Source organism: Fonsecaea pedrosoi (genome assembly GCF_000835455.1).
Source record: "Fonsecaea pedrosoi CBS 271.37 unplaced genomic scaffold supercont1.1, whole genome shotgun sequence".
Taxonomy (NCBI): Eukaryota; Fungi; Ascomycota; class Eurotiomycetes; order Chaetothyriales; family Herpotrichiellaceae; genus Fonsecaea; species Fonsecaea pedrosoi.
In genome coordinates this window covers 4,444,845-4,471,194 of record NW_013550615.1, presented here as the reverse complement: position 1 = coordinate 4,471,194, position 26,350 = coordinate 4,444,845, and the positions used below count along the sequence as shown (strand labels likewise).

The window sequence follows — 26,350 nt, the reverse complement described above, 5'->3', positions numbered from 1 at the left end:
TCGAAGCGAGCAAGAAAGCAAGCAAGCAAGCGAGCATTGAGTAACTGACTGACTGACTGACTAACGGATTGATCGGACTTACAATGAGCTCTTTTTGCGCACAAATCACATTATGATATGTCATTTTTTCTCGTCTGGCTCTGGTCTCATAATGTCTATCTGGATGGCTATGGGGTGTGGGTATATGGTTGATGATCGCAACAGCGCCATGTCATCCCCCGTCGCTGGATTTGACCCCGTACCTAGTATCGACTGTGCAAAGTCGGACCGTCTCTTCGTGCAATCGAGTCTCATCTCTGTATCGCAACTCGTCCTTGCAGCACCCTGGCTTCCGCTCCACACATGCATTCGAAGCACGCGCTCCAGGCCTGTGACTATTGCTTCCCCTCACACGTCGCGGCGAATGGCACTCAATTTGGAGGAACAGGCTCCTCTTCGTGATCAGTAGTGGCCTCCTATGCCCCTTCCATCTGCACATTTCTCACCATGCCCGCAAATTCTCTCTTAACAAACTCGACATAGGCTTTCCATGAGATCAATTCGCCGCCGATGCCTTCCACCGTCACATTTGGAAACTTCCTGTCCAGTTCCAGAGTGATCCGAACCACCGCGGCGTTTGCTTCATTCACTTTCTCAATTTCCTGCTTGACGGCGTTCTCTTTCAATTTCGCACCCAAAACCACCCGAAACTTTTCGGCCAGGAAGGGCAATCGACGGGGTATCTGGTCAGGTTCAATCACGGATAGGCGACCCAGCATAAGGATGCACAGGGTGCGGATATCGTGGTCATCGGGGATCCCGTCTAGGATGCGGTCAAAGATCCTGGGGATAGGGAGATGCGGGATCGCGCCGGGGCAATCTAGCAGAGCGTACATGGTCGCATACGCAGATTTCCGAAGGTCGAGACCTGCATCTTCAGTGTGTGTAAAGGGCCCAATTTTGACCTGCTTCACAAGTTCGGGCTTGATTTTCGAGTCCTCCAAGACTGTAGGGAGGAGTTGGCCTACATCGGGGATGACGAGTTCTGGTTTGTTATGAATTGCGGCATTGAGTGTGGTGACGGCCAGACGTCGATTGGATAGGTCGTTGTCACTCAGCATCATCTGAAGCATGGGCGTCATGGTCTTGATGAGAATGTTGTTGTACGAGTTGCTGGCTTCGCCCAGCGTGAACCGGAAGGCGGAAATGACAGTGCCACGCACCAAGGGGTTCGGGTCTGCCAGTGCCTTTGAGAGCTCAGGGACGTATGTATCTGGGTCGATCGTGGCCAGTCGACCAATACACTCGGCTCCGACCGCGCTGTTGTCCTCGACCTGTGACACTGCGAAGAGTTTCTGCCACAATTCCGCTGCATACGGAGCCATCTCTCCCAAGGAGCTTTCAGAGTGTTCGAGAATCTCCTTGACAGAGTGCAGATAGAGATAGTCAGATGTCGATTCCTGTGTCAAGCTCTGCAGGATGATAGGCACACATTCCGAAATGTTGTTGGAACTCGCACTGCCCAGTGCAATGGCGGCAGAGAGTCGGACTTTGTCTGATTCGGCTGAGAGACAATGGATGAAGGTGTGAATATTCACAGGCGACTTCGGTCCCATCCTGAATCCAACTTCTCCGAGCACCGTCAAGGCCAAGCAGATGGCTCGCACGTCTTGGGACGATTCGAGTTCGTTTAAAAAATCAGCTATCGTAATATTGAGGTTGTCGCCACCGTAGACTAGTAATGTGCCGATAGCTCTTCCGAGAACCATAGTCTCGCCGGTGGTCCCAATGGTGAGGAGATGTTTCATGAGCAACGCTCCGACTCCCTGCTCCCCAATGACTTTCACCAGGAGCAGGAAAGCTCGGAGAGGAGGGCCTTCGATCCGATTTTGCGAAATGGGACACAGCGCTTCGACCAGCTCCAAGGTAACTAGAGCTTGGGGATTGGTGGGGATGATCTTGGACATGATGACAAGTGTTGGAGTTAACAACTGAAGGTCGTTAACGGAAAGCAGAGGCATCAACATGCCTTGCAGTTGCAGGATCGTGGTAGTTTCGTACAATGAGGATGTCACAGGGTTCAAAGCAAGATGTTGTAAGGATTCCAGGCAGGAACCTCGGAGAGCTCGATCAGCTTTGCGGAGTTGACTGGCCATCTCGAGGGAAACTTCTTGAACCCACGCAGAACCGATATTATCGTGACTGCTTGCGGCCTCACCGATGCGACCAATTGCTCTCGCACTCGCGAGTCTGGTGGTTTCGTTCTTCAACCTGTCACTTAGAATCCCAAGGCTCCTAACCCTAGCTGAGCTTGACAGCAGTTGAGTGCCCGATGTCCTCGCCATAAGAACACCAAATACCTGAATAGCACGATGTCGCACTTCCCGGTCAGTGTTATTGTCGGTAACGCGGTCGACTATGACTTCCCAGAGCTTCTCAATGTGTATAGCATGGTCTTGGTTGGCAGTAGGCAGCCGAGGCGGAGTCAGAGCCTTGACAAACTGTTCAACCGTGACAAGAGCTTCCGTTGAAACTTTATAGTTTCGATCACGAGCAATAGTTGTGATAGGAGGGATGAGCGCGATGACAAACGGAATCAGCACAGTGGTACCATTAGTCTCCGCAATGGCACTGATCAGAGTCAACGTCTCAATTTGAAGACTGGCAGCTGTTGCGGAGGTGCCTGATACCGCACCACTGGACCCTGAGCTCGACGACGGCTTCAAAGCATCTGCAACGGCATCTTCCAGCTGCTGCAGATGATCCGACAAGATTCCATTTCTTGCCAACGTTAAAGTCTTGAGCATGACAACTGCAGCCTGCTTCAGTGCTATGCTTGCTTTCTTCCACAACTTTGTAAGTGCCTGCACAATCTTTGGTACCAGACCGACAAGCTCAGCCTGCGACCCCGTCGGTGGGGAGGCTGGGACAATAGGAGGACTGGAGCGAATGGAGATGAGACCCCGGAGATCTGGATCCTTCTTGTCGGCTTCGCTGTCTTGCCGTCTCCGCTTGCGAGTGTTGGTAGGCATTGCTGGATTTTCTGAAGAATCGACCCTTGTGAGTGACTCGGACAGACCAGATCCCGTCTTTCGAATCAAAGCGGTGGTAGCTGCAATAACCTCTAACCGGACATTGTCTTCGCGCTCCCCGAATAGCCTAGAGATGAGAACAGGGGCGATCTTGCCGAAGAGCATGCCTCTGTCGCTCGCGGGGGAGCCTGAAATGATGGTGTAGAGGGCTTTTGCCGCGCAACGTCGCACTTTCCAGCTCATATCATCGACATCGCTGAAAGCATCGTCATCGTCCAACTCTGCGTACTCGTCGTCGTCGTCGTCCTCGAGGGCTTCTTCTGTGATGCCATCATCAGAATCCTCGTCCTGGGGCTCCCCCATCTCGTCGTCTTCCATATCTGCAACATTGGGGTCGTACTTGAGATACCTCAATGCAGCGTCAATGGCGCTTGGTAGATGGGGTTTCATTTCATGCGGACAGGATCCGAGCAACGCCTCAAGTGCAACGAGGGCAGTCTCTCGCAATTCCTCAACTTCTGGATCAACCTCTGCATCCTCATCCGACACGGAGGCAACGGGTGAAATCTCTTTTTGACTCAGGGCTTGAAGGACGTAGGGAACGACGTCATTGAGGAAAGGCCCAAACTTCGCTGGACTCGAGCGGGCAAGAGTCGCGATCGTCGCAACAAGAAATCTCCGGTGTTCCGTAGTTAAATGAGAGTTTTGCAAGCTCTCTGTGAGGGCAGCCACAAAAGAGGTGAGCTGTGAATCATTGAAGTGGACCAGCAATGTCCCTATCCCTGCCAGAGCCCGTTTCTTGACCACTCCTCCAGCCTGCGGACTCTCGATGATGTTCATCACTGCCTTCGCTAATGCCACCAGTTCTAACTCCTGAAGCAATGATCCATAACATTTGATGATTTCGATCAAAACATCGACTGCATCACTGCTGAAGCCTTTGTCTTTCTGTCTCTCTAACAGGCCTGTCGGCAGTTGAGGTGGCGGTCTACTTGACGGCAACACCACATGACCGACCAATCTTGGAATCAGAACTTTGCTGACGGCGCCATATGCATCTTTCACATCTTGAGCCGGAGCTTCGTTTGGTTTGGGTTGAGGCATGGCTGCAATCAGAGCCCGTAATGCAGAATTGGGAATGGAGATATCGATGTCGGTATTGGTGAGATCGGTGAGCTTGTCGATAAGAGGCGCAATAGTCTCGCCAGGTATGCGGGCAGCAAGAGGAGCAATGCTATTCATGTTAGAGTGTATTCGGACTTTGTATATGCTGCCACTCACCATTTCAGAGCCTGGTTCTGGACTTCGCCGTGCGGGTCTGCCAAAGCCTTAAGTAGGCCATCGATGATGCGAGCGGCAGTATGATGGTCGGTCCGTATGTACTCGGAGGAGGGAGACTCTAAGATCTCTGTGAGGTCGCTGAGTTGCATGAAACGAATATCTGGATCGGGGTCATTAATCTTGTTGAGCAACTGCGCAACCCCATGCTGGGCCGAACTACGGTCTCTAGCCATAGTGGGCCACTGAGTCGCTTCGGGTGCTATGAGAGGTTGGAGGGCAAGTCTCTCAGGACATCGGAACGTTGTCTCAGTGTAGTAGAATTCGCACGTGGAGTTGACTTTGACTGAAATGAGGGGAGAATTTTCTCAAGGCGCAAGCAGACTCGAACGCGGAGTGATGGATTAGCTCAAGGACTCGCTTGAACGCTGAAATGGGCGAGTGCTAAAGCAACCTATTAATGGAATGTGTGCACAAAGTTGATTGCAGATAAATCCCTAGGAGGTTGTATATACCAGCCAGTTCATAGTCAATCACAGTGAATTGGGAATTGACAAACACCGAAAACCCCCCAAGTGGGATGATGAATCGTGTTTTGGACGCAAGCGGGGAGCCGCACCCAGACAGCAGCAGCCAATGACGTTTGGGTGACACTGATTGGCTGGAGGAGCTTGTTCCTGGAGTCTCGTATGACATGCGGAACTACTTGTGTATAAGTTACTGGGGTGAAGCTCCAAAAGCTTCTCCTCCCAGTATTTCCGGAGGTGCTTTCCCGTTGAGCAACTGACAGCAAATAAAACCCCTTTGTTAAGTCATAACCCCTCTCCTCTAGACTGTCGCAGTACACTATTTATCCTGCTCGCCTTTTCCTCATTTTCCAATGCCGCTACCAAGATCAGCCGCCCTCCGAGGCACCCTCCGGTCTTTTTCGTTCAGACGTGCAGGAACCCAAGCTCGAACCAGTTTCCGCCAAGTTGGTCGGAGGACTTACGCCACTGAACATGGTGCATCAAAGGGCAGCGATATTCCTTGGTCAGTTATCTTTGCGAGAACATCTACCACCGGTCTCTGACACAGCTTGAACAGGTTAATTGGTTCCCTCGTCGTTACCATCCCAGCCGCAGCTTGGTTATGGCAGCAAGGACCGCAAATATCCGATCACGGCCACGAATCCCATTCCACAGAGAAGCACGAGGAAGCTCCACCCGAGGAGCCAAAAGAAGAAGAGCCATCAGAAGAAGAACCGCCGAAAGAAGACTCGGCGAGCACTGAAGAAGGAGGAAAGGAGGAAGAGACCCAGGATGAAGCCAAGGAAGAGTCATCCGATGAAAGCGGCGACAAGGAACCGTAGGTTCAGCTGCAGACGATGCTGGTCGCTACAACTTGAGCTGGACTTGCAGACTGACACAATACTTAGAACTCCCAAGGGTACCGCGTTGCCAGAAGATCAATCCAAAGAATCAGAAGAAAAGGGTGCCAAGGACGTAAGTGGACTCCGACGATGCATATTTTTGATCTTTAGCTTGCTGACCCCCGACAGGCGCAAGGCGATGTGTCTGGAGCAAACAATCCTTTCATGGGTGACGAGGAGAGAAGCAAAAAGCCTGAGGGTATGGAAGCGACGGCCAAGATTCACGGCACTGTGGACACTTCGCAGCGGTCTAGTAAAGGCCACCACGAGAGCGGTCAAAAGGACGACTGATGCTTGGGCAATCCTGACTGATGGAAAAAACTCGAAGAGATGCTACTTGCATTCAAGTTCGGTGCCGGCAAATACGACATTGTCGGACGGTTCCACAAGCCATGTTGATAATTACTGTGTAGAAAAGCAATCTGCGACACAATTATTTTCACACACTCCTTGAGCAACGAGATTTCCCTATCTAGTATCCATTGTGAAGGCCCGGCACAGGGGTGCTGTACGGGTAGACGTGAGAGTAGTACGCAGAATACGATTGATACGAGAAATCCATGAGGGTTAAATTTTCCCAGGAAATTGCTTGTCGGGTCCATGGGCCCTCCAAAGGTATGTGCGAGGTACTGGTCCGTTTTCCGGACAGCCACCGGCCGGATACTTTTGTGGAGGCTGACTGTAATAATAATATTATAAGAGTTGCCATTTCACATGCCCTTTTTGGGTCGCCAGGGTGTCTACAACGCAACTCTGTTTCACCTCTCTGAAGATTGCCTCACAAAACTACTACCTATTGCCTTCGGAACGTGCGGCCTGTCTTTGGCAATATTGTCGGCACCATGGCGCGTCCACGGCGGACATCGAGCAACCTGGGGGGTGATCCCAGGGGAGACACCAGCGCACCCGCATTGGCGACAATGACAGCACGACCGACTGGGCAGATTGTTGTATGATAATCTAGCGCCGCCTCCAGGACCGATTGACTGACTCTTGTTAGGCAAATGAGAAGGACGGAAAGCCTCACTCGAAGAGACGGAAAGCAAGGTCGGCCTTTCGAAAGTGGAAGCAGATATCCCTTCGACACACCTGGTTAAACCCTCTCATCCTCACCGTGGCGATACTCATTGCCTACTACGTCGCTCCCGGGGAGCAGAACCCTCTTCACAAAGCGATTTTCTTGTCCTATAATGTCGGGCCCGACTACCCTGGTGGGCCGAACATGTACGGCAAGGGAAAAGCAGATATAGCCTTTGTGGCCTTTTACACGATCGTCCTGAGCTTTACAAGAGAATTCCTGATGCAGAGGTTGATTCGGCCCATTGCGATCAGGTGTGGCATCAGAAAGAGAGGGAAGCAGGCGCGATTCATGGAACAAGTCTACACGGCCATCTACTTTGGCATTTTTGGTCCCTTTGGGCTTTATGTCATGTCGAGGGGATCTCTGTGGTACTTCAATACCACGGCAATGTTCGAAGGTTTTCCTCATCGAAAACACGAGGGTGTTTTCAAAGCATACTACTTGTTGCAAGCGGCCTACTGGGCGCAGCAAGCCCTCGTCCTCATGCTACAGTTGGAAAAGCCCCGGAAGGACTTTAAAGAGTTGGTCTTCCACCATATCGTCACTCTTGCCCTCATTGGATTGAGTTACCGCTTTCATTTCGCTAAGATGGGGATTGCGGTCTATATCACGCACGACATCAGTGACTTTTTCCTCGCGGTAAGGCCCAGACCTGGGAATTGATCTTCTCAAAGGCTAACGGCTCTCAGACCTCAAAAACACTCAATTACCTGGACTCGATCATCGTAGGGCCCTACTACTTTCTCTTCATGTGTGTGTGGATTTATCTCCGCCATTACATCAACCTCCTCATCTTGTGGGCGACCCTCACCGAATTCCGAACCGTGGGACCTTTCGAGCTGAACTGGGAAACTCAGCAATACAAATGTTGGATTAGCCAGATCATCACGTTTTCCTTGCTCGCTTCCCTTCAAGCCGTGAACCTGTTCTGGCTGTTCTTGATTCTCCGGATTGCCAAAAATTTCGTCTTCTCGAATATCAGAAGCGATGAACGCAGCGAGGACGAAGAAGAGGATGAAGAGATTGAAAACGCGCCAAACGGAGGAAAGAATGCTTTGGAGAATGGCAAGGTCGCCGGGGATAAACCAGTTGTGCTGGTCAATGGGAAACCCGTCGAAGGTGTATCTAAGTCGGATGGAGTGCGGGAACGGAAGAGGAAGGGCTGAGGGCGTGAAGGTCAGACAACGAAGAGTTGGAGGCGCAAAAGAATCGAGATCTACTGGGCGGTAATGTGCATGTACGAGTAGATAGGGACGTCCAAGGATTAATTGTCTACCAGCTTTGAATTGCTGATGTAGAGAAAGCAGAACTTAGCAACGGTAATTTTTCTGGCGAAAGATATTCGACTTGGCCATGCCACCCACTTGTTCACTCACCTCACGCACCACGCGCTTAAACTCCCACACTCAATACCAAGGTCAGCTAGTCGTAGTCAATCGCCTCCCTTCTGCGCACCTTGCCTCAATCCACAACCAGCTAGCCTTCACCCATATTGTATCCTAGGAACAGAGCCGGGGACCAGACGATTCTTTCACACCTCGACCTCGACCTCGACCTCTGCTTCTGGCAAACCTCGCCATCCACAATGATGCAGTGAGCTGCCTGAGCAGAAATGAAGCAGAGACTCGCTTTGAGCGGACGTCCATCCGCAGGTGGATTCACAGCGCCACGTTCATGACAAGAGTGAGTTGAGACGTACCTCCATCTCAAGCTCAACATCTCCCACCTAGCCACAACTCGACGCAAATTGCAGCCCACCTCCACATCACCCAAGACACTCAATCAGGAATGACCAGCACACCCTCTTCTCAGCGGGCGCTCGAACACTTCACACCATATGATGCAAGGCTTCTTCGAGATGATGCCAGATAAGCAGACACAGAAACAGGAAGACGCCGTGTAATTGCAAAGTACGCGTCAAGATCCAGGGTCAATGCTGGATCCTCCTGCTGACATGTGGAAAGACGTTCCAAGATGGACTTTCCGGAATACCGCCGGAGAAAGTAGCAGGCTTCACCACCTCTCGTACATCAGCTCGACATGTGGGGTAGACAAACCACAGTTTACGAGTGACTTGCGTACGAGGCTCAAAACCCCTTCCAAGCATCACTGGCGTCATGTGGAGAAGATTCCGCAGCTTCCAAGGCGTCGAAGCTGCTTCCACTGGAAAGACAAAGCGCGACAGGTCTACAGGCCAATTGTTTGGATCACAACCCCCCGAAAGCGACTTTGAGATATCGGTTGCTCCGTTACTAGAAGACGGACCAGTCGCACCAGCAGACACTGAAGATCTGCAGCATCCAGGTGTCCCCTGGAGCATCTCACAGTTGAAGAAGATAGGGCAGGGCGAGACCGCTCGGCAGTTGAGATGACCAGAGAGAGTTTAGACACAACCATCTGCTTGACTCTTACCCCATCTGTACGAAGGTACGCATCAGTTCAGAATCCCTTCACGACAAAGATCCCCATGGCAGGATTGTCTGCCGTCCAACCCCCGTCTCATCTCCCGGGCATGTTTGTGGGCTAGTGGAAGCCCATCAGCTCACTCTCGATGGCCACAGATCGTGGGGCTAGCGTGTGGGGCATTCTGTTGTTTTGTGAGAATGGGGAACCCCCGACGATGTCCTAGAACATGTGTGGCAGCGTGGAGGAGCAAGGACAATGATTTTTGTTCAGAACCGCCCTGGGTGGCATGGCTGTAATGGGGGTTTCTGGGGAGGGCTACTCGCACCTTCTTAATCATCCATTCTTTTCGTCAAACGATACCTCAATTGCTCTTCACCAGACATCTCTAGCAACATGGAGATCAAAGCAACCGACGACGGGCCGTTGACGAAGTCAGCAGTTGTAACTGCATGGCAGTTCGTAGCGGCCCATCCCTTCGTGATCCTTTTCCTGCTGCTGTTTGTACGACCTCTATGGAGACGCTACTCCTCCCCTTTGCGACAATTCCCTGGGCCGTTCATCGCCTCATGCACCAGAGCATGGAAAGGTGGGTTTGACCAAGGAAGAATAAAGAGAGACCTTTCGACTGACCGAACTATGCAGTCTGGAGCACTTGGTCGGGCCAGACCGAGCAACATCACATTGCACTTCACAAGAAATATGGTAATTGAAGCACCTTTTCAAGTCCCTCGACAATGCTGACTCCCAACCAGGTCCAGTCGTGCGCATTGCACCAAATGAGGTGTCTTTTGCAAACCCAGAAGCTGCAATTGAACTGTTCAAGACAGGAAAGGGTTTTCACAAAACAGACTTCTATGGGGTGTTTCCGCCGCCCGAGAACCCGGATATTTTCACCGAGACTCGAGAAGCCGTCCACGGGGTCAAGAAACGATATGCAGCAACTCCTTACAGCTTGGCCTCAATGCAGCAATGCACACCTCGGATCGAGGAGACCGAAAAGCTCCTAATATCCAAATTGGACGAATTTGCCGACAATAATAAGATTTGCGATTTTGGTGACTGGCTTCATTTCTTCGCTTTCGACGTGAGTTGGAGATTGTTTCCGCTCGATTGGTGATGCAGATCTGATTATTCGTTGTTTGCAGGTCCTGGGTGAAGTCGCATTCTCCAAGAAATTTGGGTTTCTTGAGGCAGGTGTCGATGTTGACCGCGCTATCAAGACCATCGACAATTCCCAATGGTATAACGGCATCGTGGGCCAGGTTCCGTGGCTCGATTACCTTTTCCGACGAAACCCGCTGTGGAATCTTATCCCGTTCATGTCCAGCAAAAATGCTCTCATCACTAAGACAGCACTGGGTCAACTTCAGAAACGTCAGGGCCCTGATGGGGAAAAGGTCGAGTACAAAGATCTCCTCAACAGCTTGATCGTGGCGCAGAAAGAACACCCTGAAGCCCTAGGTCCAGGAGATGTATTCGCAATAGCACATGGCGCCATCTTTGCGGGCAGCGATTCCACCGCAAGCACCATGCAAAGCTTCTTCTGGTATGTGTTGTCCAACAAGAAAGTTTACGACAGGCTAGTTGGAGAGATCTTGTCCGCCAATCTGTCCGAGATGGTCACGTATAATGAGGCACAGAATCTGCCCTATTTCCAAGCCTGTCTGAAAGAAGCCATGAGGATTGCTCCTGCTGTCGGGCTGAATATCACGAGGAAGGTTCCTCCTGGTGGTGCCGAGATTGATGGTGTTAGATTACCTGAGGGCACCGCCGTTGCTGTGAACGGATGGGTGTTACATAGAGACAAGAGTGTCTTTGGTGACGATGCCGAGGTATACCGACCGGAACGATGGCTTGATGGCGATAAGGAAAAGGTCAAGATGATGGAACGATGCATGTTCCAGGTGAGTTCAAATGCCCTAAATCTCAGATCGAGACGTGGTAAACCAGAGGTTAACTTTACGTTGTCAGTTCGGAGGCGGATCTCACGTATGCATCGGACGACATCTTGCTCTCCTTGAGATGAACAAGGTGATCCCCGAGCTACTTCGACGTTATGACATTCAGCTGGTCAACCCTGGAAAGAAGCTTGAGCATCACTCCAGCTTTTTCGTGGTGCAGTGGGGATTGTTGACTTATATGCGGTTGCGAGAGAAGTCATGAACGCGGCAAGAGTTGCAACTCTCGAGCAACAGATGGAAGGCTTGTAACTTAGCGATTATTGTATTGTGGGCACTTGCCAGCAGGATGGCCATGTCGGCACAAGCGCTATGATGGAGGGATATGGCCTTGCTAGTTTCGCAATGAGGGAAAGCATAGTTACAACGTTGTCAGGATGCTATTTTCGAGGGATAGGTGGGCAGGTTCGACAGTGGGGCGCCATCACACCAGTTCCTTCCTAAGGACAAATCTAAAAAGGATGAAAAAAATAATCAAAGAGTTGTCAACTTGAGTCTAGACATTCCCACCTGTTAGCAGCAACGATATCAATGTAAGATGCTAAGGACTGGGGGAGAGAGTATGTTGAAGTTGGCACTTGGTTGGGGATTTGACGCCAAGACCGAGGTGTTTCACGTGATGACCACGTGCCAGTGAGAAACTCTGTCCCCACATCTCAGACATATAAGCGGCTTGGCATCTCGGCGACTTTGCTGCTAACGTAAGTCGATCCCTCCAGGGCGCGCCACCGTCTAACAAGCGCCACCAACCAACAAGAAGAATAATCCAGAGTCATTTCGGCTCGACAAGTAATAGGTGATTACTCGATACCCGTCCAGGTTGGTCTGCCTGCTCCCTAGTTAGGTAGCCGTGATGATGAATAGGCTATCCCGAACGAGGACTCCGTCGCGAGATGCGACGATGCCGCCACTCAGAGATTGTTGGGCATCTTCTTGTACCTACACGGCACCAACAGACCCCCGGTGAATGTGTACATACGTGGCGAGACCATGGCCGCGGATAAAGATGTGGGTCTCTTTACGTCTCCGCGCGTCGGCAATAGGTTGGTGATGACGACACCTGGCCATGTTGTTCTGGTCGCTCGCAGGACCATCATTTTCGCGAGAATGCAACCCTTGTCTTGACAATTCCTTGCCTGGAAGATACCATCATCTTCACTCATCGTCAATGTAAGACGGTTGCATCTCGGAGGGTCATCCCGGTCGTCAAGGCCGACTCCACAAAGCCTGTGGACTGCAAGTTCAGTGTCAGGACACGAACATGACATCTACGTGCCATAGAAAGACCCAGCGGGTTGACATTTTGATTGCTCGAGCCTCGAATGCCCAAGATTGCCTGGAGCGAGACTTCCTCTCGAGCCTTTTGTCTGTCAGCCTATTTGTTGTTCCGTTTGCACAAACCTTCAGGGCGACTCGTGTGTTAAATAGGCATTCTTGGGACTTTCGAGACCCGTGACTCATCATATTCAGGCTTCCGGATGATGAAGGCAGGGAGCGACGCGTAGACAGCCTTCTCCGAGACACCTTGTGAATGTAAACTGCAGGAAAACTTCTCCAAGCATGCGGACAGTGCAAGGATGAGGGAGGGGAATGAGATAGCGGCACTGAGTATATATGTGGTCGGGGACGTTGAAGCACTTCCTAAGAGGCGCAGTCGCTATCTAATTGGCGGAAATGAAAGTATAAGTAGGAATTCCGACACATTGAGTCCTTCATGATCCCAGGAGTTCATGGCGTCTTCTGGTGTGGTACATTGCTTGCCCCAAAAGTACCCGTCTCCACTGCATGCGTGAAAGAACCAAAGTGCCTTTTCCTCATTCGATTCGGCGAAGAAGAAGTAGAAAATGGCGGGGGTCCAAGGGATAATTATCTTACTCTCATTTACTCCCTCTTTAAGAATGCTGAATCGCCGGAAAGGATGAGAAGAAAGGTGGGTGTGACGGACACGATCTAGGACTCGACCCACTGAAAAGGCTGGCCAATCGGATAGTGACCACGTGATGCCGGCCCGCAAGGCTCCCCTCCACTTCAGGAGTCAATCTCTTTCATTCCTGCACGACAAACTTGACATTCTTGTCCCATCTTCAAGCCTGGCTTCGGTCGACAGTCCCACGTCTCTTAAAATGTAAAAACCGACTTCCCATCCATGATTCACACTGTGTGGAGGCGTTGAATTGCCTGGCCACCTCAGTTGGCAGGTGGCCCTCTGGGCAGGGTCGATTAAATCGGTGGACACCAGATCATTGGCTGATCAGGCCATTTCGCCCTTCAGGCACAGATGAATGAAGGGAGGCGGTGCACTGAACGACCCTGGCCTCGGATCTATATATTCTGCTTCTCGCCCTGATGTATTGAGTTCGACACGCAGCCCAGCATATCGCCCTCCTTTGACCTAACGAACCCCAAACACATCAAACACTTCTACACGATGCCCGCGCAACAAGGCACTATGCTATGTAACGCATGTACCGACCTGATGTCGGTGGTCAAGACACATCCACCAGGTAGCTGGATCGGCACCAAGCCAGCACTCTTTGAACATCCAGAGGGCCCGAATGAATGGGCTGGCTCTCACCACATACATGTGGGCGACTTCTACGAGGCGGTTCAGCGAGGGTGTTACATCTGCTGGACCATCTATAGAGACTGCAGTACCGAGCTTCGAGAACAATCGCGTGCATTCCGCACGTTTTACCAACTCCGTGCATTGGACGCGGATGGCACATTACCTCACCTAGAGGACCATTACGAGTTAGAATTTACTACCGAGATTTTAAATGGAGAGGCACCCATCGCTAAGCAACAGGTTTTTGATTGCAGTGGCCTTTTCAAAATCCTCCCCAAAAATGGTGATTGTCCCCCCGCTGACCTACCATCAGTTCTTTGACTGACCCATCTTTCTCAGAGGTATCTGCATCGGGGGAACCACTCGCTTTAACACCAAACACTTTTTCGGGCAAATGTAAAGACCAGGTTCGGCAGTGGCTTGACAATTGTCGTGTCACGCACGTTCGATGTAACCAAGACTGGCGAACCGGTGACGGTTCTCCCGCCCGCTTATTGCGTATCGACTCAGCATCCGGCGACACGTTTCGGTTAGAGGCCTTTGCGGAGAACACTCGACCTCCCAGATATGTTACGCTGAGTCATTGCTGGGGAGCCGGAACGGCAGTCACGTTGACTACAGAAAATCATTTACGCTTAACGACAGAGTGGTCTCGGATCAACTCGCTACCAAAGAGATTTCAGGATGCTATGGAGATTGCCAGGTGGATGGGAGTAGACTACATCTGGATTGATGCGTTATGCATCATTCAGAACTCTCGGGACGATTGGCTTGCGGAGAGCACAAAAATGGGCGATATTTATACGAACTCGTTTTGCAATATTGCGGCCACGAGCGCCGACCCTCAACAAGGATGTTTTACAGAGAGGCTCGTCTATATGGTGGAGCCATATCCCTTACCAAACCCCCAACTACAAGACGGAGAAAAGACATATGTCATTGGTTACGACGACTTTTGGAGCAACAGCCTCTCCGACACGGCTCTGCACACCCGAGGGTGGGTTCTTCAAGAACGCTTGCTAAGTCCACGTACGATCCATTTCGGACAGGAGCAAATCTTCTGGGAGTGCAGGTGTGAGATGGCCTGCGAAGCATATCCTGATGGCATCCCCGAGCAGTTTCACAACCGGAAAATGCACGCTTGGAGGCAGGCAGACAAAATCCTCGACCCAGCCTATAAGCAACCCTCGGAATTGTCCCTGTTGTCGAAATATCTACCACGATTTCTCTCAACTTGGTTCACCACGGGCTCGAAAGTGGATGATCCGTATTGGGTATATGAAGTTTGGAGCAGGATCGTCGAGGCGTACATGGAATGCAAACTGACCTATGGCGAGGACAAACTCGTTGCGATCTCGGGTATTGCCCAAAAAGTCGCCGAAGCCACAGATGAACGCTACCTTGCTGGGCTGTGGGACAATGCCATGCTTCCTCAGAGTCTGCTCTGGTGCGTCTTGGGCCGAAGACAAGCTGACGGCACTCCATCATTGAGAAGTGCTTCAGCAGGAGACCCCGACTATCGGGCACCATCCTGGTCCTGGGCGTCACTGGAAGCCAAGGTCATCTGGAACTGGCCTGCCAAGTGTGAACAGGTTGTCATCGACGTTCTGAGCACAGACATCGAACAGCCCGAGGGAAGCAGAATGGCCAAGGTGTCCTATGCACAGATGAAGATTCGAGGCGTTCTGGTCGAGGCTTGTCTCCAGGTCGCAAGTCGGGATATGGATGGAGAACCCGAAGAGGACGGACTCTATACGTTGGTGCTCAACAGTCACGCCGACTCCGATGACGTGCGACATTACTCGATGGATCCCACCATCTACCTCGACACCCCGATGATGCCAGACTCCGATTGCATGGATGTATTCCTCCTCCCAATCTGCACACAGTGGCAGGGACGATCTGGAGTGGAGGCAACAGCCCTGGCTGGCCTGCTGTTGAGAAAGGTGATATCGACTACAGGCGGGACGATGTACGAGAGAATGGGGATCTTTGGGCTGGACCACGATCAGGCTCACGCGTTGTGTGGCTCTCGCCCTGACGAACCCTGGTCTATCGAAAATGCGTTGAGGAGGATGAGGCGAGAAGATCTATGTCTCATATGATGGAGGGCAACATGGGCACTTCAAGTTTGATTCTCCCTCAGACTGAAATGCTCCGTACAGTGCTTCATGCTGGATTCTGCATCTTCCTCTCCAATCACCTGGACCATTGATTTTATATTTCTTTGGCAGGGGTGTTCAGGGGGAAGACGGCAACCATGGGAGGAAAAGTTTGTATGGTTATTGTATTTTTACATATATCTCATGTAGCCTTAGCTTCCATATACGTAGCCTATACATAGCAGGTGCTTGGGCTCTATACAGAGACCTGAGGACCATTAACAATGTACCAAAACAGAATGCAACAAGTTTGGAATACACCCTTCATTATCGAGGAAACCAAGGAGATAATATTATGGCTGAGGAAAAGCAGGCGCAGAGACAACGAATTGACGACCGGATCGAACGAGTAGATTTGGGAAAATCAATGTCGCAGCTTCTTCGGATGGCTGCTGTGGGTGGGAGCTGAGGCCGGGTTTGTCCTCCGCACACAGACAAACTTTCACCCACCTACACTTTTTCAGATTTTCATCACGCCTTGATCCCCATCTAGATCTTCATGCATCCTACACATTTTGGATATCCTTGCTTCCCGTTCGATTTCGGTGAAACAACCACCAAGGGCGTGAAGTGGAAGGGTGTGCTGTCTTCTGTACAGGCTGCGACATGCGGTGCGGAAGAGTGACCGCAGTGAACACTCACTGTCGTCCCAACCCTCCTCTGGTCTTTAATTTATGGGGGAAACTCACCGTTATATGAGCTCAGGCACTGACACTGAATGATCTAGAACCCAATTCCAGGTTAGAAAGCCCATCACGTCCATCACAATCGACCTGCTGGTTGAGGCAAAGATTGTCATGCAGCCCAACCGCGCCAATGCAAGCCACACAAAAGGTCCTTGGAACTTTTGTCCGCCTGATCTGTTGGGCAACCGAGTCCCTGGAAGTTCAGGGCATCTTTCCACAGCACCCCCTTCACTCAGCTACACCGAAACAAAGGCTCATACCACTCAAAAAATTGCTATGGAATTCCTGCCTTGTGGATGCCAAACAGGTTTTGCTGTGGTACAGGCGTCGAAGGTTAGCTGAACATTTCAACTACCTCAGATTGTCTGCGCGATGGAAAGGGGACCTTTGCACACTTCCAAGCGCAGAAGAGCTGCACAGCCCCTGTGCCGGCCCCAACCAGCTGCAGCCCTGATGGTCCCTTTGCACCACTCAGAAGCATCACAGCAAGCCTCCAGGCCCTTAACGAGCGCCACCAGGGCCCTTCAGCCCGCCAAAGTCATGGCTATCTGCATGTCCAACACACATGGAACACCAAAGGGCACGGAGAAGGAGACAATTTGCGCCAAAGGTCTGTCTTCAGCCATGAATTGTGATATAATCGATCCCCTGGTGGTGTTCAACAGTTTAAGATGGTCTGATATTCTGAGAGATTTCCATAAACATATATCATCTCCGTCCTCGTTCTTCTCATGATTTCTGGATTCGTCCTTGCCAAAAGATTTTGAGCCGCCAGTTTGCCTGCCTCGAGGGTGCACACAGAAACACAAGTGTTTACGGAATCTCTCAGGCACTACTATTTCTGCTCCTTGCAAAGGTTCCAGCTTCCATCGGTCGGCACGTTGAAGGTTGCGTACTTGTTGCATTTCCTCCACAGGCTTACGTCCGTCTCTTCTCCTTCGGACCACCGATGGTCTGCATTTTTGTACAGGACCGCCCTTCACACTCATGTGTGTTTTGGTGATGAATGACTGCAGGCCCCTCCAGCATTCTGGCCCCCTCGGTCCGCTCGACCTCTGGACTCAACCAGCACACACTTAGCGGCCTCTTCCTCGAAAATGAGTCCATCTGCCGACTCTTCCTTTCTCGTCCAATCAACCTTGACGGTACGAGGGACTCATGTCCCCACTGCTCGGCACTCTGTCACTGGTCAGCACTCATGGTCATACGCATACTCGGCCTGGGTATGATGGCATTACCCACAAGGAAATGGTCCCAAAAAAGAATAGCGTCGCCCTGCTGCTCTATTCGAGGGACGAACCTAGCTCTATCGAGATGCAAGACCATTGGGCGTTTGGTACTGGTACAAGACGTGTTCGTTACGCGGTTTTGGGAGGTAATTATCGATGGTAAAGTGCCATGAATGTTGAGTACACCATGCCGCTGCCCAATATGCAGTGTTCGGGACTCTTCATCTTGGTTTGGCTGTCGTTTTTTCGTTCCTCATCCCAACCCATCCCCCACAATATTCACTGTCCCAATCCCCTTGTCCTGCGACTCAACCCCCCTCCTCAATACCTTCCATCCTTCATCAACTTTTCTTCTCTCCCCTCAAGTCTACCTTGTTGTCATTCCTGATCTCCTTGTCTTCTATCACTCCTCAACCTTGCTACAGCAAGTTATTCTTCAAACGCTTCAGACGCACACAACCGTCTGGTCTCGGACATTCTTGCTGTTGATGCAAATCCTCACTCTGACGATGTCTTCGTTCATGAACATGCCCATCCATCCTCCACCGACTGGTCAAGGCAATATCACCTCCCTTCCGAAGCAACCTTTCTCTCGTTTTGCATCCGCTTTGGTGAGCCCTTCTGCGAACATCAACTCGATGTCGCCTGCGTCACCACCGGCTGCGTACTCCTTAGGCCGCACAGAAAACTCCTTGACTACACAAATTGCACAAGCTCCTTCTCCGAGCACACCAAATCCCAAGTGCCGATGCAGCCATGGTAATGGGTACTATGATGACGGGGACATGACTCCCAAACAACGTAAGTCTCGCTCTGTTCTTCGGAGGCCATGTGTCCAATCTCTAATGACCCCTCAGGTTCAGAGGCCGAAAAAAGGGTCATTGACGAGATTGGCGGCCTCTTCTGCGATTGCGGCAAGTTCTTTGCCGGCAAATACGCAAAGACCAACCTGACCCGCCACCTTCGCGAGCAAGGCACTCGCCTTCGATGCACCTACTGTCAGAGCGAGTTCGCTCGTCCCGGAAATCTCCACAACCATATCCTAGAGAAGCACCCGCAGCAGGTGTGCACGCATTGCGGCATGGTCCCTCCTCAACGGTTCAAGTGTCCAAAATGCTCGCGGGTCTTTCAAACCATGGATGATTTGCACCGACACTTGCACACGAAACATCGAAATGATCGCTAAGGATTGCGACCGCTTTACGTTACTTCTGCAGCCATGATACCCGCGACGTATGATATCTCACCCTTTTTTATTCTGGAGACAAGGACAGCATGAGCATGAGCATCGGTGCTGGATTCCAGAGGCATACATAGAAGGGCCCACCGTACTTTGAGACTTGGTTTTTCTTCTGGTGATAGGGTTGGTTTTGCTTTGCTCGAGATGGGGTTTGGGACAAAATGGTGTTTTCTCAAAACATTTTGGTACATACTTCTACACGTACCACGGCCCGGATGATTTGAATACCAGCACAGGGATGATGAGATGTGCCGGACAAGAGTCTGGCCAAAAACTTTTTGCGATGTGACACCAGATACTTTTTACCTATTGACAATTGATTTTTCTACTATGGGCTGTCTCAACTTGCTGCTCGAGTATTTTGAAGTTCCAAACTTCGACTTCGACTTCGACTTCCACCTCCGCACCTACACTTATCAATCTCTCTTCGTCGCCCGAGGTCCATTTAGATGATCACCCTCTGAGAAGTAACTTCCCCCTGCTTAGGTTTTTTCGCATCTCGTCCACTTTTCTGCAGATGGAACTGCAGAATGCTGATGTGAAGCAAACGCCTACAAATTTACATTTGGGTGAGGGTGCTGCTACGGACACCCCGAGGAAGGGAAGGGGGAGGGGGGCGGCGAAATGACTCACAGAGGGGAGAGAGGCTTCAGAGGCCAGAAGGAAAGGGCCTGGAATGTCTACAAGTAGGTAAACTATGAAGGCCCCCGGAGCGAGTGCCCTTGGGGGGTGTGCGAGGTAGATGCCTTTAAAGATGTCCTCCCCGAGGAAAAGGCTGGGTGGGTGGTGTATTCATTAAGTGACTTCGCCTTATAGGGCTCTTTGGTGGGGGGGGGGGGGGGGAGGACTATGGGCGACGATCCCCTATAAGGGAGCCTAGAAGATAGGTTATATGGGGGGCACGCGGGGCCTAGAGTTTAGGCGCCGTAGGCGGTTTAGGTAGGTAGGTGCTTGCATGCATAGTTATCTACGAGTAGGTCGGTAGGCAGGTAGAGAACGAGCTTGTAGGTAACTACATACAGACGTGCTAAGGTGGCGTTCAGCGCTGTGGTGCGTTGTCTTGCGGGGCGGTACGGGCCATGAGCAGAGAAGGAAAGGAAGGGATCGACCGAGCCACTGACCAGCCGGACGGAGGAGAGCAGACCAGAGGGAAGAATGACGAGTGACGAGCTGAAGGAGGCGGAACAGGAAGGTGACACGGCATGGCATGGCGGGCACTGCGCAGCTTTGCTCTACTCTGCTCTGCACAGCCAGTCCAGCCACTAACAAGCACTCCTCCTACGTGCACCAGCTTGCACACTGCAATGGGACTGAGGAGTGAAGAGTGAAGAGTGACGCAGCACAAGGAGAGGGTGGCGAGACCCAAGCCCAAGACAACCAACTCAAAGCTAAGCCATGCATCAGGGTTGGTTTGGCTTTGGCTTTGGCTTTGGCTTTGGCTTCAGCGTTGGGTCTTAGGTATCTGTCACAAATACATACTCGGTACATACTCGTACTCTTGGCCATGGATGGATGGGCCATCAATCTGCTACCCAAGGAAGTCTGGTGGGATGGGAAGAGATGGGAGGGGACGGAGGACGGGCGCGGGGACGGAGAGAGTGGTTTGGATTTCCCTATCGAGCTAGGTGAGGAGATTCGCTGGGCTCGGGGGCCAGAACTCAACGTTCTCGGCGAGGTGACGAGGTGCCTACGAGGTACATAGGTACGTATGTAGCTGTGATGCCGACCAGCGCATTTACATTTGCCCCCCAACGTAGGTTCGTAGGCGCGTAGGTGCCATTTGGGGGGGGGGGGGCATGTCTAGAAAATTACGGGGATAAAAGCGGCGAGGTACAGTTGAGGAAAGTAAATATAGTTCCGGTAACGACGAGACGGTACGGAGAAAGACTAGGTGTTGGGTGCTGGGTTCTGCTGGGCCGGGACAAAAAAAAGGGAAATAATGCAGAACCCGAGGAGCATGTGCGTGTGCGTGTGCTTGTGTGTCGGTCGGAGATAAATCCATAACGGTTGAGGAAAAAGGCAAACAAAGCAGGTGATGCTCTACCGGGGATTATGGAAAAAGGCGATCAAACTGGGGGGGTTCGCGAACCATTGACCTGGCAGCAAAGTCTACCGTTGACTGGCTGACAGGCAAGAATGACCCAGAACATTTCGCCTCCTTTCTCCCTCTTTCTGTCTCTCTGTTTCTGGGCCTTCCCCCCGCGGTTCTCACGGTGGCTTGTTAGCCACTCGTGGGCTGAGCTGTGGCTTTTGGTTTCTGACACATTCACCCAAGAATGCCCGCTACGTCAGTGTACAGGACAAGGAGAATCTGGCTGTCTGTCGCCCGGTCGCCCTGTCACTCTCAATCAATAACCTTCGGGTGTTTCGGCGCGTTTGATCCTCTTCGTCAACACCTCGCCCTCTCTTTTAGACATGAATCCCGACGGAGCGACCGAGGAACGCGCGGATAGGAAAGAGGTGAAGTCTCGCAGAGTTGGACGTTCAATTGTGGGGCGACCAATTGAAAGGGACGTAGCAGGCTCAATCAAGCCAATTCCACCAGGCCGGGTCTTTAGATCGGTCGGCCACAATCTATAGGAACTAGCCCAAGTGGGAATGGGGAGGGTAACTTGGATGTCTCCACTCCCGTTGAACTGGCGGCACGGCTTTTTTTAAGCTTTCAAGTCCCTTGAAAAGACCGTGACGAGACAGATGACAAGACAGGTACGGGTTATATTTCAATACGAGGTAAGAAATAAAATGAGATGCGACGGTGATATTGAGTCCCTACCTCTCCTTCCATCCACCCCTTGGTATGACGCTGGGCTTGGCACAACACTACAAGCTCCCTCTGGGCACTCGTAGAGAGGAGCTTCAGCTTGTCAGCCCGTTGGGTTCGTTGAAAAGAGCCCACTTATTCCCAGGTCATGCGGAGTTTGGGGGTCAGATCCCCACCCAGATTTTGCCACCTCAGGCAGAAACGTTGCTTAACAAACCTCCCCCTTCTGAAATCTATTCCTGGCGCCCAACTTTCCAGCGCGCAATGATCGTGTATCTCTGCTGTTTTTGGAGGTAGCTACTAACATTTCTGTCTTTCTCTTGGCGATATTTGTACGGATAAGTATATTTTTTCACGAAATCATTGGGGTTTGTTGTCGGCACAAGGCTGAAGATTAGATAAGCTTTATTAGTCATGCAGGGAAGGAAGGAGTTAGAGGGAAGAAGCGAGGGAGGCAAAGCAGGGAGCACCCTGAAACGCAGGGGTTGCTGGACCTCTTTCTTCTCGAGCTTTGCTTCAACCAGTGAGCGTCCGCGTAGCAGGAGGAAAAACAGGGAAATGGCATCGTCTCCTATACCCTCCCACGCACCCTCCCACCCACAGTATACCACTACCGAGTACGGAGTACACACCGAGGACACAGGCGAGGGACCAAAATAGGTTCAGGGAGGAATAATAATAATGGACTCCCCCCAAGAAAATAGCTTACGCGATCGCACAGTCCCTGATCAAGTCATTGATTGACGGCTCGCTTCCCCTTGCTCTGGGTGACTACTCGTGTGGACAAAAGCCGCAATCCTGACATTCAACCGAGTCCTGATTGACGATAAGCTTAGATATCAAGCCCTCCGATTGGCGCTGCTGGTGGTTAAGCTACTTCTTCAGCAGTCCCTCGCCCCACCCCACCGTTCGGCAGAAGAGGCTCTTGCTGCTCTCTCCACTCCACTGCTCGTACAAACACACCACAGTGCACAGGTTTCATGGGGTTTACTTGACGAGAGCTCCGCGAAGATGGAGTGGCAAATGACTTGTCCGCTATGCTGCACAGTCCCATGTGCTGTTGACGTGTGACATGGTTTTGACCATCCGATAGCAGGAGGCGACACTTGTCTTCAGGACTCTAGATTGTCCAAAATGTTTAGTACTGCAGATCTTGGTTGTTTGAGATTTGAAGAGACTTGGCCTGGGGATAACGGATGGTCCGAGGAGTGGCCACGAATATAACACGGGTGTACTCGGTACTCGGTTTCGTATGCCAACAGCGTCCCATTGGAACTGGAGCTGTAAGTAAGGAACAGTTTAGAGCGGCGAAAGGCTTCTCGTGGTGCCTTTCACTCGCCTGTGGTGAGTTTGTGGGGCGCTGAGGCTCCGAACAAGTCTCATGATACTGCGCTCGGATTGTCAGTGTATCGACAAGTCCAAGATGCTACAAGGGGGATACGTGAGAGGGTTGGCAGATCTGTGGAACATTCTGGTGTAAAAGCGGCGGTGGCACGTGAGCGGCTCTGCGACAGCCTCGCGATGAAATTCACCTCCGCACCCAGCGCCCTCACCAGGTGTCAGTGTCGCACCCAAATTCCACCGTCCACGCTCCACGATTAATATCTTGATGAGTTGACAGGCCGATTGATGATTGTCACAAGAGGCTATCCCAGGTCTGAACCTCGCATCAGAAGCTAGCAGTCATGACGACCGCCACGCAAAATCCTCCGAGTTCGACGTATGTCCCACCACACACCTTCTCACTCGACAAGACGATGAGAACATCCCCCTCCCCTACCATGTGTTGAGTGACTGACGCGTCTCGCTCTTGCTCCAGGGTCTATGTCAAAAACCTCGAAGAGCGCATCAAGATCGAACAGATGAAGACGGCCCTCACCGAGATCTTCTCCGAGTACGGCAACATCATCGATCTGGTGGCCAAGTCGAACCTCAAGGCCAAGGGCCAGGCGTTTGTGGTCTTTGACAAGCCGGAATCGGCCGCCAAGGCCATCGAGGAGATCAACGGCTTCGAGCTGTTCGACAAGCCTATGCAGCTGGACTTTGCGCGCACGCGGTCCGACGCCACGGTGCTGCGCGAAGACGGCGAACACGGGCTCGAGAAGTGGAAGAGGACCAGGATCGCGGAGAAGGAGAGGCGCCAGGCCCTCGAGGCCACGCAGCAAAAGGTCCTCAAGAGGCCTGCTGCCGCCGCCGCTCCCGCCGAGCCCGCCGCACCAGGAGCTGGACTGTCCGCCCGCCCTGCGAAGGCGGCCAAGGGCGCAGGCCTCAAAGCTTCGGGCACCAACACCACGGCCATCATCCCCGATGAGTACCTCCCGCCCAACAAGATTCTCTTCCTGCGGGATCTGCCGGACAGCTACGATGCAGACGGCCTGAGTCGGATATTCAGTCGTTTCGAAGGGTTCAAGGAAGTGCGCATGGTGCCTGGACGGAAGGGCATTGCGTTTGTGGAATACGAGGCCGAGGCTGGCGCTATCAGTGCAAAGGAGGCGACGGCTGGTATGCAACTGGGTGATGAGGGCAAGGGAATCAGGGTCACGTATCAACGAGCTTGAGCGGGGGTGCTAGGCTGCGCTGGACTGCGCCAGGGAAGTGTTATGATGGTATGGTTGGGGCAAACTTCTACTGCTGCCAGCTATTGTATTTGATACCCATGCATGGATTCGGCTGGCGTTGAGGATAAAAAAGCATACAACATCTCGCAGGGTCCTCTCACCCTGTGTCAAGTCACATCAGAAAATAACATCCTCGTCCTCATGCTCGCCTAGTACATCCTGCGGCTGCGCACCATCAACCTCCTGTTCTGGCTTGCCTCTCCCAGCTTCCCTCTGTTTCTGGAGCTCAGCGTCCGCCGCGGCTTGATCGCGTTGTTTCTTCCCCGACACCTTTTTCAGTCTGTAGAATTCTTCTCGGTCAAGCTCGTCCAGCTCGGAGTTGATGTCTAAATGGGGTGTCAGAAGCTTGCAGGGAACGCGGAACGCCAATGAGCTTACATTTAATAGTGTTTTCGGTCCGGGGGATGATGACATGCTCAATGGCGTTGACTGCGTAGGTGGTCAGCTTCCGTCTGGTCTCTGATAGACTCCGACAACCATACCTCTTCGGTTCACAACTTTGATAACCTCATCGAGGATCATGAATGCCGTCTGCAAGCTTGCCAGCTCCACCAACGTCTCGACTGCTCGGGTGTAGGTCTCGCGACACCTCTGCACTTGCTGCCCTCCCTTGCCCAAGCCCGTCAAGCCAAAGTCATTGATCTCGTCCTTTGTGTACCCCTCAAATTGAGGCAGAAAGACACCCGAGACGTTCTCTTGCTTGGTCTTGATCCTGAACCGGGCTGTCTTGACAGATTCTTGGATCTGGTAACCAATGTCTCCGCCCACTGCGTATGATACTTCGGCGAGAGAGAATGCCGCAATCTGCATGACTCGCCCCATCTTCCGTTTCGCCTCGTCGATTCTCTTGAGGATTTCTGTGGCAATTTTAGCTTCGCGGGTCCGCCAGGAGAGTGTGACAGTTTGTACAGACCTCGAAACCGCCTGTCCGAAGATTAGCATGTGACGATGCCAGCAATGGGGGATAATACACTTACTTTGTCAGAGCCTCACTCTTTCTTTTCAATAGACTGTGGCCGGTCTGAGCTCCCTTCAACTTCGAGTTCATTTGACCCAACGCCTGCCGCGTGGGAAAGACGGCTTCTCTCTGCAGGCAGTGGTCAGTAATAACGTCGTTCTTGTTTTCCCGCACGGTCTTCTCACCCCTGCGCCGGACGACATCTTGTCTGTGGACTACTTTTCGTCCTGTCTGGTACGAGACAAATACAGAGACACCTGAATTGCGAGTTGGAGCAGCGAAGATCAATGGACCGCAGCTTATCACCTGCACCTGGCGAAGCTGCAAGGCTCGGGGAGGCATGACGTTGCCAAGCATGCTTCGCTAAAACTTTAGCCCGTGCACAGAACACATCTTGAAGCTCAGCCTTGAGACCATACGAATACCTATCTTTGTGAGTGTCTACTAGGTATCTCTGAGAGTTCAAGCGATATTCAGTGCTCCTTCTGGGACCTAGAAATGCCATGAGAAAATCTATGGGCAGATTCACAGGCTTAATTTTACACAGAACCCAGACATTTGCTGCGCAAGAAAGCCAGCTTGATACTTTAAAGACCGCAGGCATCTTAAGGAACATGAAATCACTCGTCTCTGTCATGGCATCTCGCAGGAGCGTGGCGATGGGATCATGGCCTGAACCTTCGGGTCTGCTTCTAATTGCATCGAAATTCAACGAAAGACCGGTAAGTAGGTGAGAATGAAGACGTACACACCAAACATTGCCAAATGATAATCGATACAAGTATCGAGTAGATATTGTATGGGTTCCTGGGCCGGCCACGGGCGTCATCAGACTCGACGTATCCGGAACCGTGTCTTTGTGGGCGATGTAGAACACGATCCGTTCCAGCATCTAATTGCATACCACCAGGGAAGCACCAATCATTTTGCTTTAGGCTTGCCTTGATATCGTATGGAGCTTAGTGAATTCTATCAGGGTTGGAAG

The 26,350-nt window shown here is 51.8% G+C and overlaps 8 protein-coding genes across 8 annotated transcripts; 6 read left to right on the top strand and 2 right to left on the bottom strand.

The window, feature by feature from the left end:
* Positions 1–455: 455 nt before the first annotated feature.
* On the bottom strand, positions 456–4,525 carry Z517_01618 (uncharacterized protein; the record flags this gene model as incomplete). The annotated part of the gene is made up of 2 exons (XM_013434577.1): positions 456–4,245; positions 4,293–4,525. 2 exons carry the CDS (start codon positions 4,523–4,525, stop codon positions 456–458), a joined length of 4,023 nt encoding a protein of 1,340 aa, XP_013290031.1.
* A 644-nt stretch (positions 4,526–5,169) lies between these two features.
* On the top strand, positions 5,170–5,991 carry Z517_01617 (uncharacterized protein; the record flags this gene model as incomplete). The annotated part of the gene is made up of 4 exons (XM_013434576.1): positions 5,170–5,321; positions 5,376–5,636; positions 5,707–5,773; positions 5,830–5,991. 4 exons carry the CDS (start codon positions 5,170–5,172, stop codon positions 5,989–5,991), a joined length of 642 nt encoding a protein of 213 aa, XP_013290030.1.
* A 551-nt stretch (positions 5,992–6,542) lies between these two features.
* Positions 6,543–7,947, top strand: Z517_01616 (uncharacterized protein; the record flags this gene model as incomplete). The annotated part of the gene is made up of 3 exons (XM_013434575.1): positions 6,543–6,650; positions 6,701–7,420; positions 7,471–7,947. 3 exons carry the CDS (start codon positions 6,543–6,545, stop codon positions 7,945–7,947), a joined length of 1,305 nt encoding a protein of 434 aa, XP_013290029.1.
* Positions 7,948–9,580: 1,633 nt separating this feature from the next.
* Positions 9,581–11,350, top strand: Z517_01615 (uncharacterized protein; the record flags this gene model as incomplete). Its single annotated transcript, XM_013434574.1, has 5 exons — positions 9,581–9,773; positions 9,830–9,889; positions 9,940–10,271; positions 10,333–11,091; positions 11,159–11,350. 5 exons carry the CDS (start codon positions 9,581–9,583, stop codon positions 11,348–11,350), a joined length of 1,536 nt encoding a protein of 511 aa, XP_013290028.1.
* Positions 11,351–13,573: 2,223 nt separating this feature from the next.
* Z517_01614 (uncharacterized protein) lies at positions 13,574–15,816 on the top strand (the record flags this gene model as incomplete). Its single annotated transcript, XM_013434573.1, has 2 exons — positions 13,574–13,994; positions 14,051–15,816. The coding sequence occupies 2 exons, from the start codon at positions 13,574–13,576 to the stop codon at positions 15,814–15,816; spliced, it is 2,187 nt and encodes a 728-aa protein (XP_013290027.1).
* Positions 15,817–18,297: 2,481 nt separating this feature from the next.
* Z517_01613 (uncharacterized protein) lies at positions 18,298–18,974 on the top strand (the record flags this gene model as incomplete). Its single annotated transcript, XM_013434572.1, has 2 exons — positions 18,298–18,589; positions 18,646–18,974. The coding sequence occupies 2 exons, from the start codon at positions 18,298–18,300 to the stop codon at positions 18,972–18,974; spliced, it is 621 nt and encodes a 206-aa protein (XP_013290026.1).
* Positions 18,975–23,474: 4,500 nt separating this feature from the next.
* Z517_01612 (uncharacterized protein) lies at positions 23,475–24,347 on the top strand (the record flags this gene model as incomplete). The annotated part of the gene is made up of 2 exons (XM_013434571.1): positions 23,475–23,509; positions 23,609–24,347. 2 exons carry the CDS (start codon positions 23,475–23,477, stop codon positions 24,345–24,347), a joined length of 774 nt encoding a protein of 257 aa, XP_013290025.1.
* Positions 24,348–24,524: 177 nt separating this feature from the next.
* On the bottom strand, positions 24,525–25,568 carry Z517_01611 (V-type proton ATPase subunit D; the record flags this gene model as incomplete). The annotated part of the gene is made up of 6 exons (XM_013434570.1): positions 24,525–24,733; positions 24,786–24,836; positions 24,890–25,264; positions 25,321–25,331; positions 25,385–25,494; positions 25,551–25,568. 6 exons carry the CDS (start codon positions 25,566–25,568, stop codon positions 24,525–24,527), a joined length of 774 nt encoding a protein of 257 aa, XP_013290024.1.
* Positions 25,569–26,350: the final 782 nt, after the last annotated feature.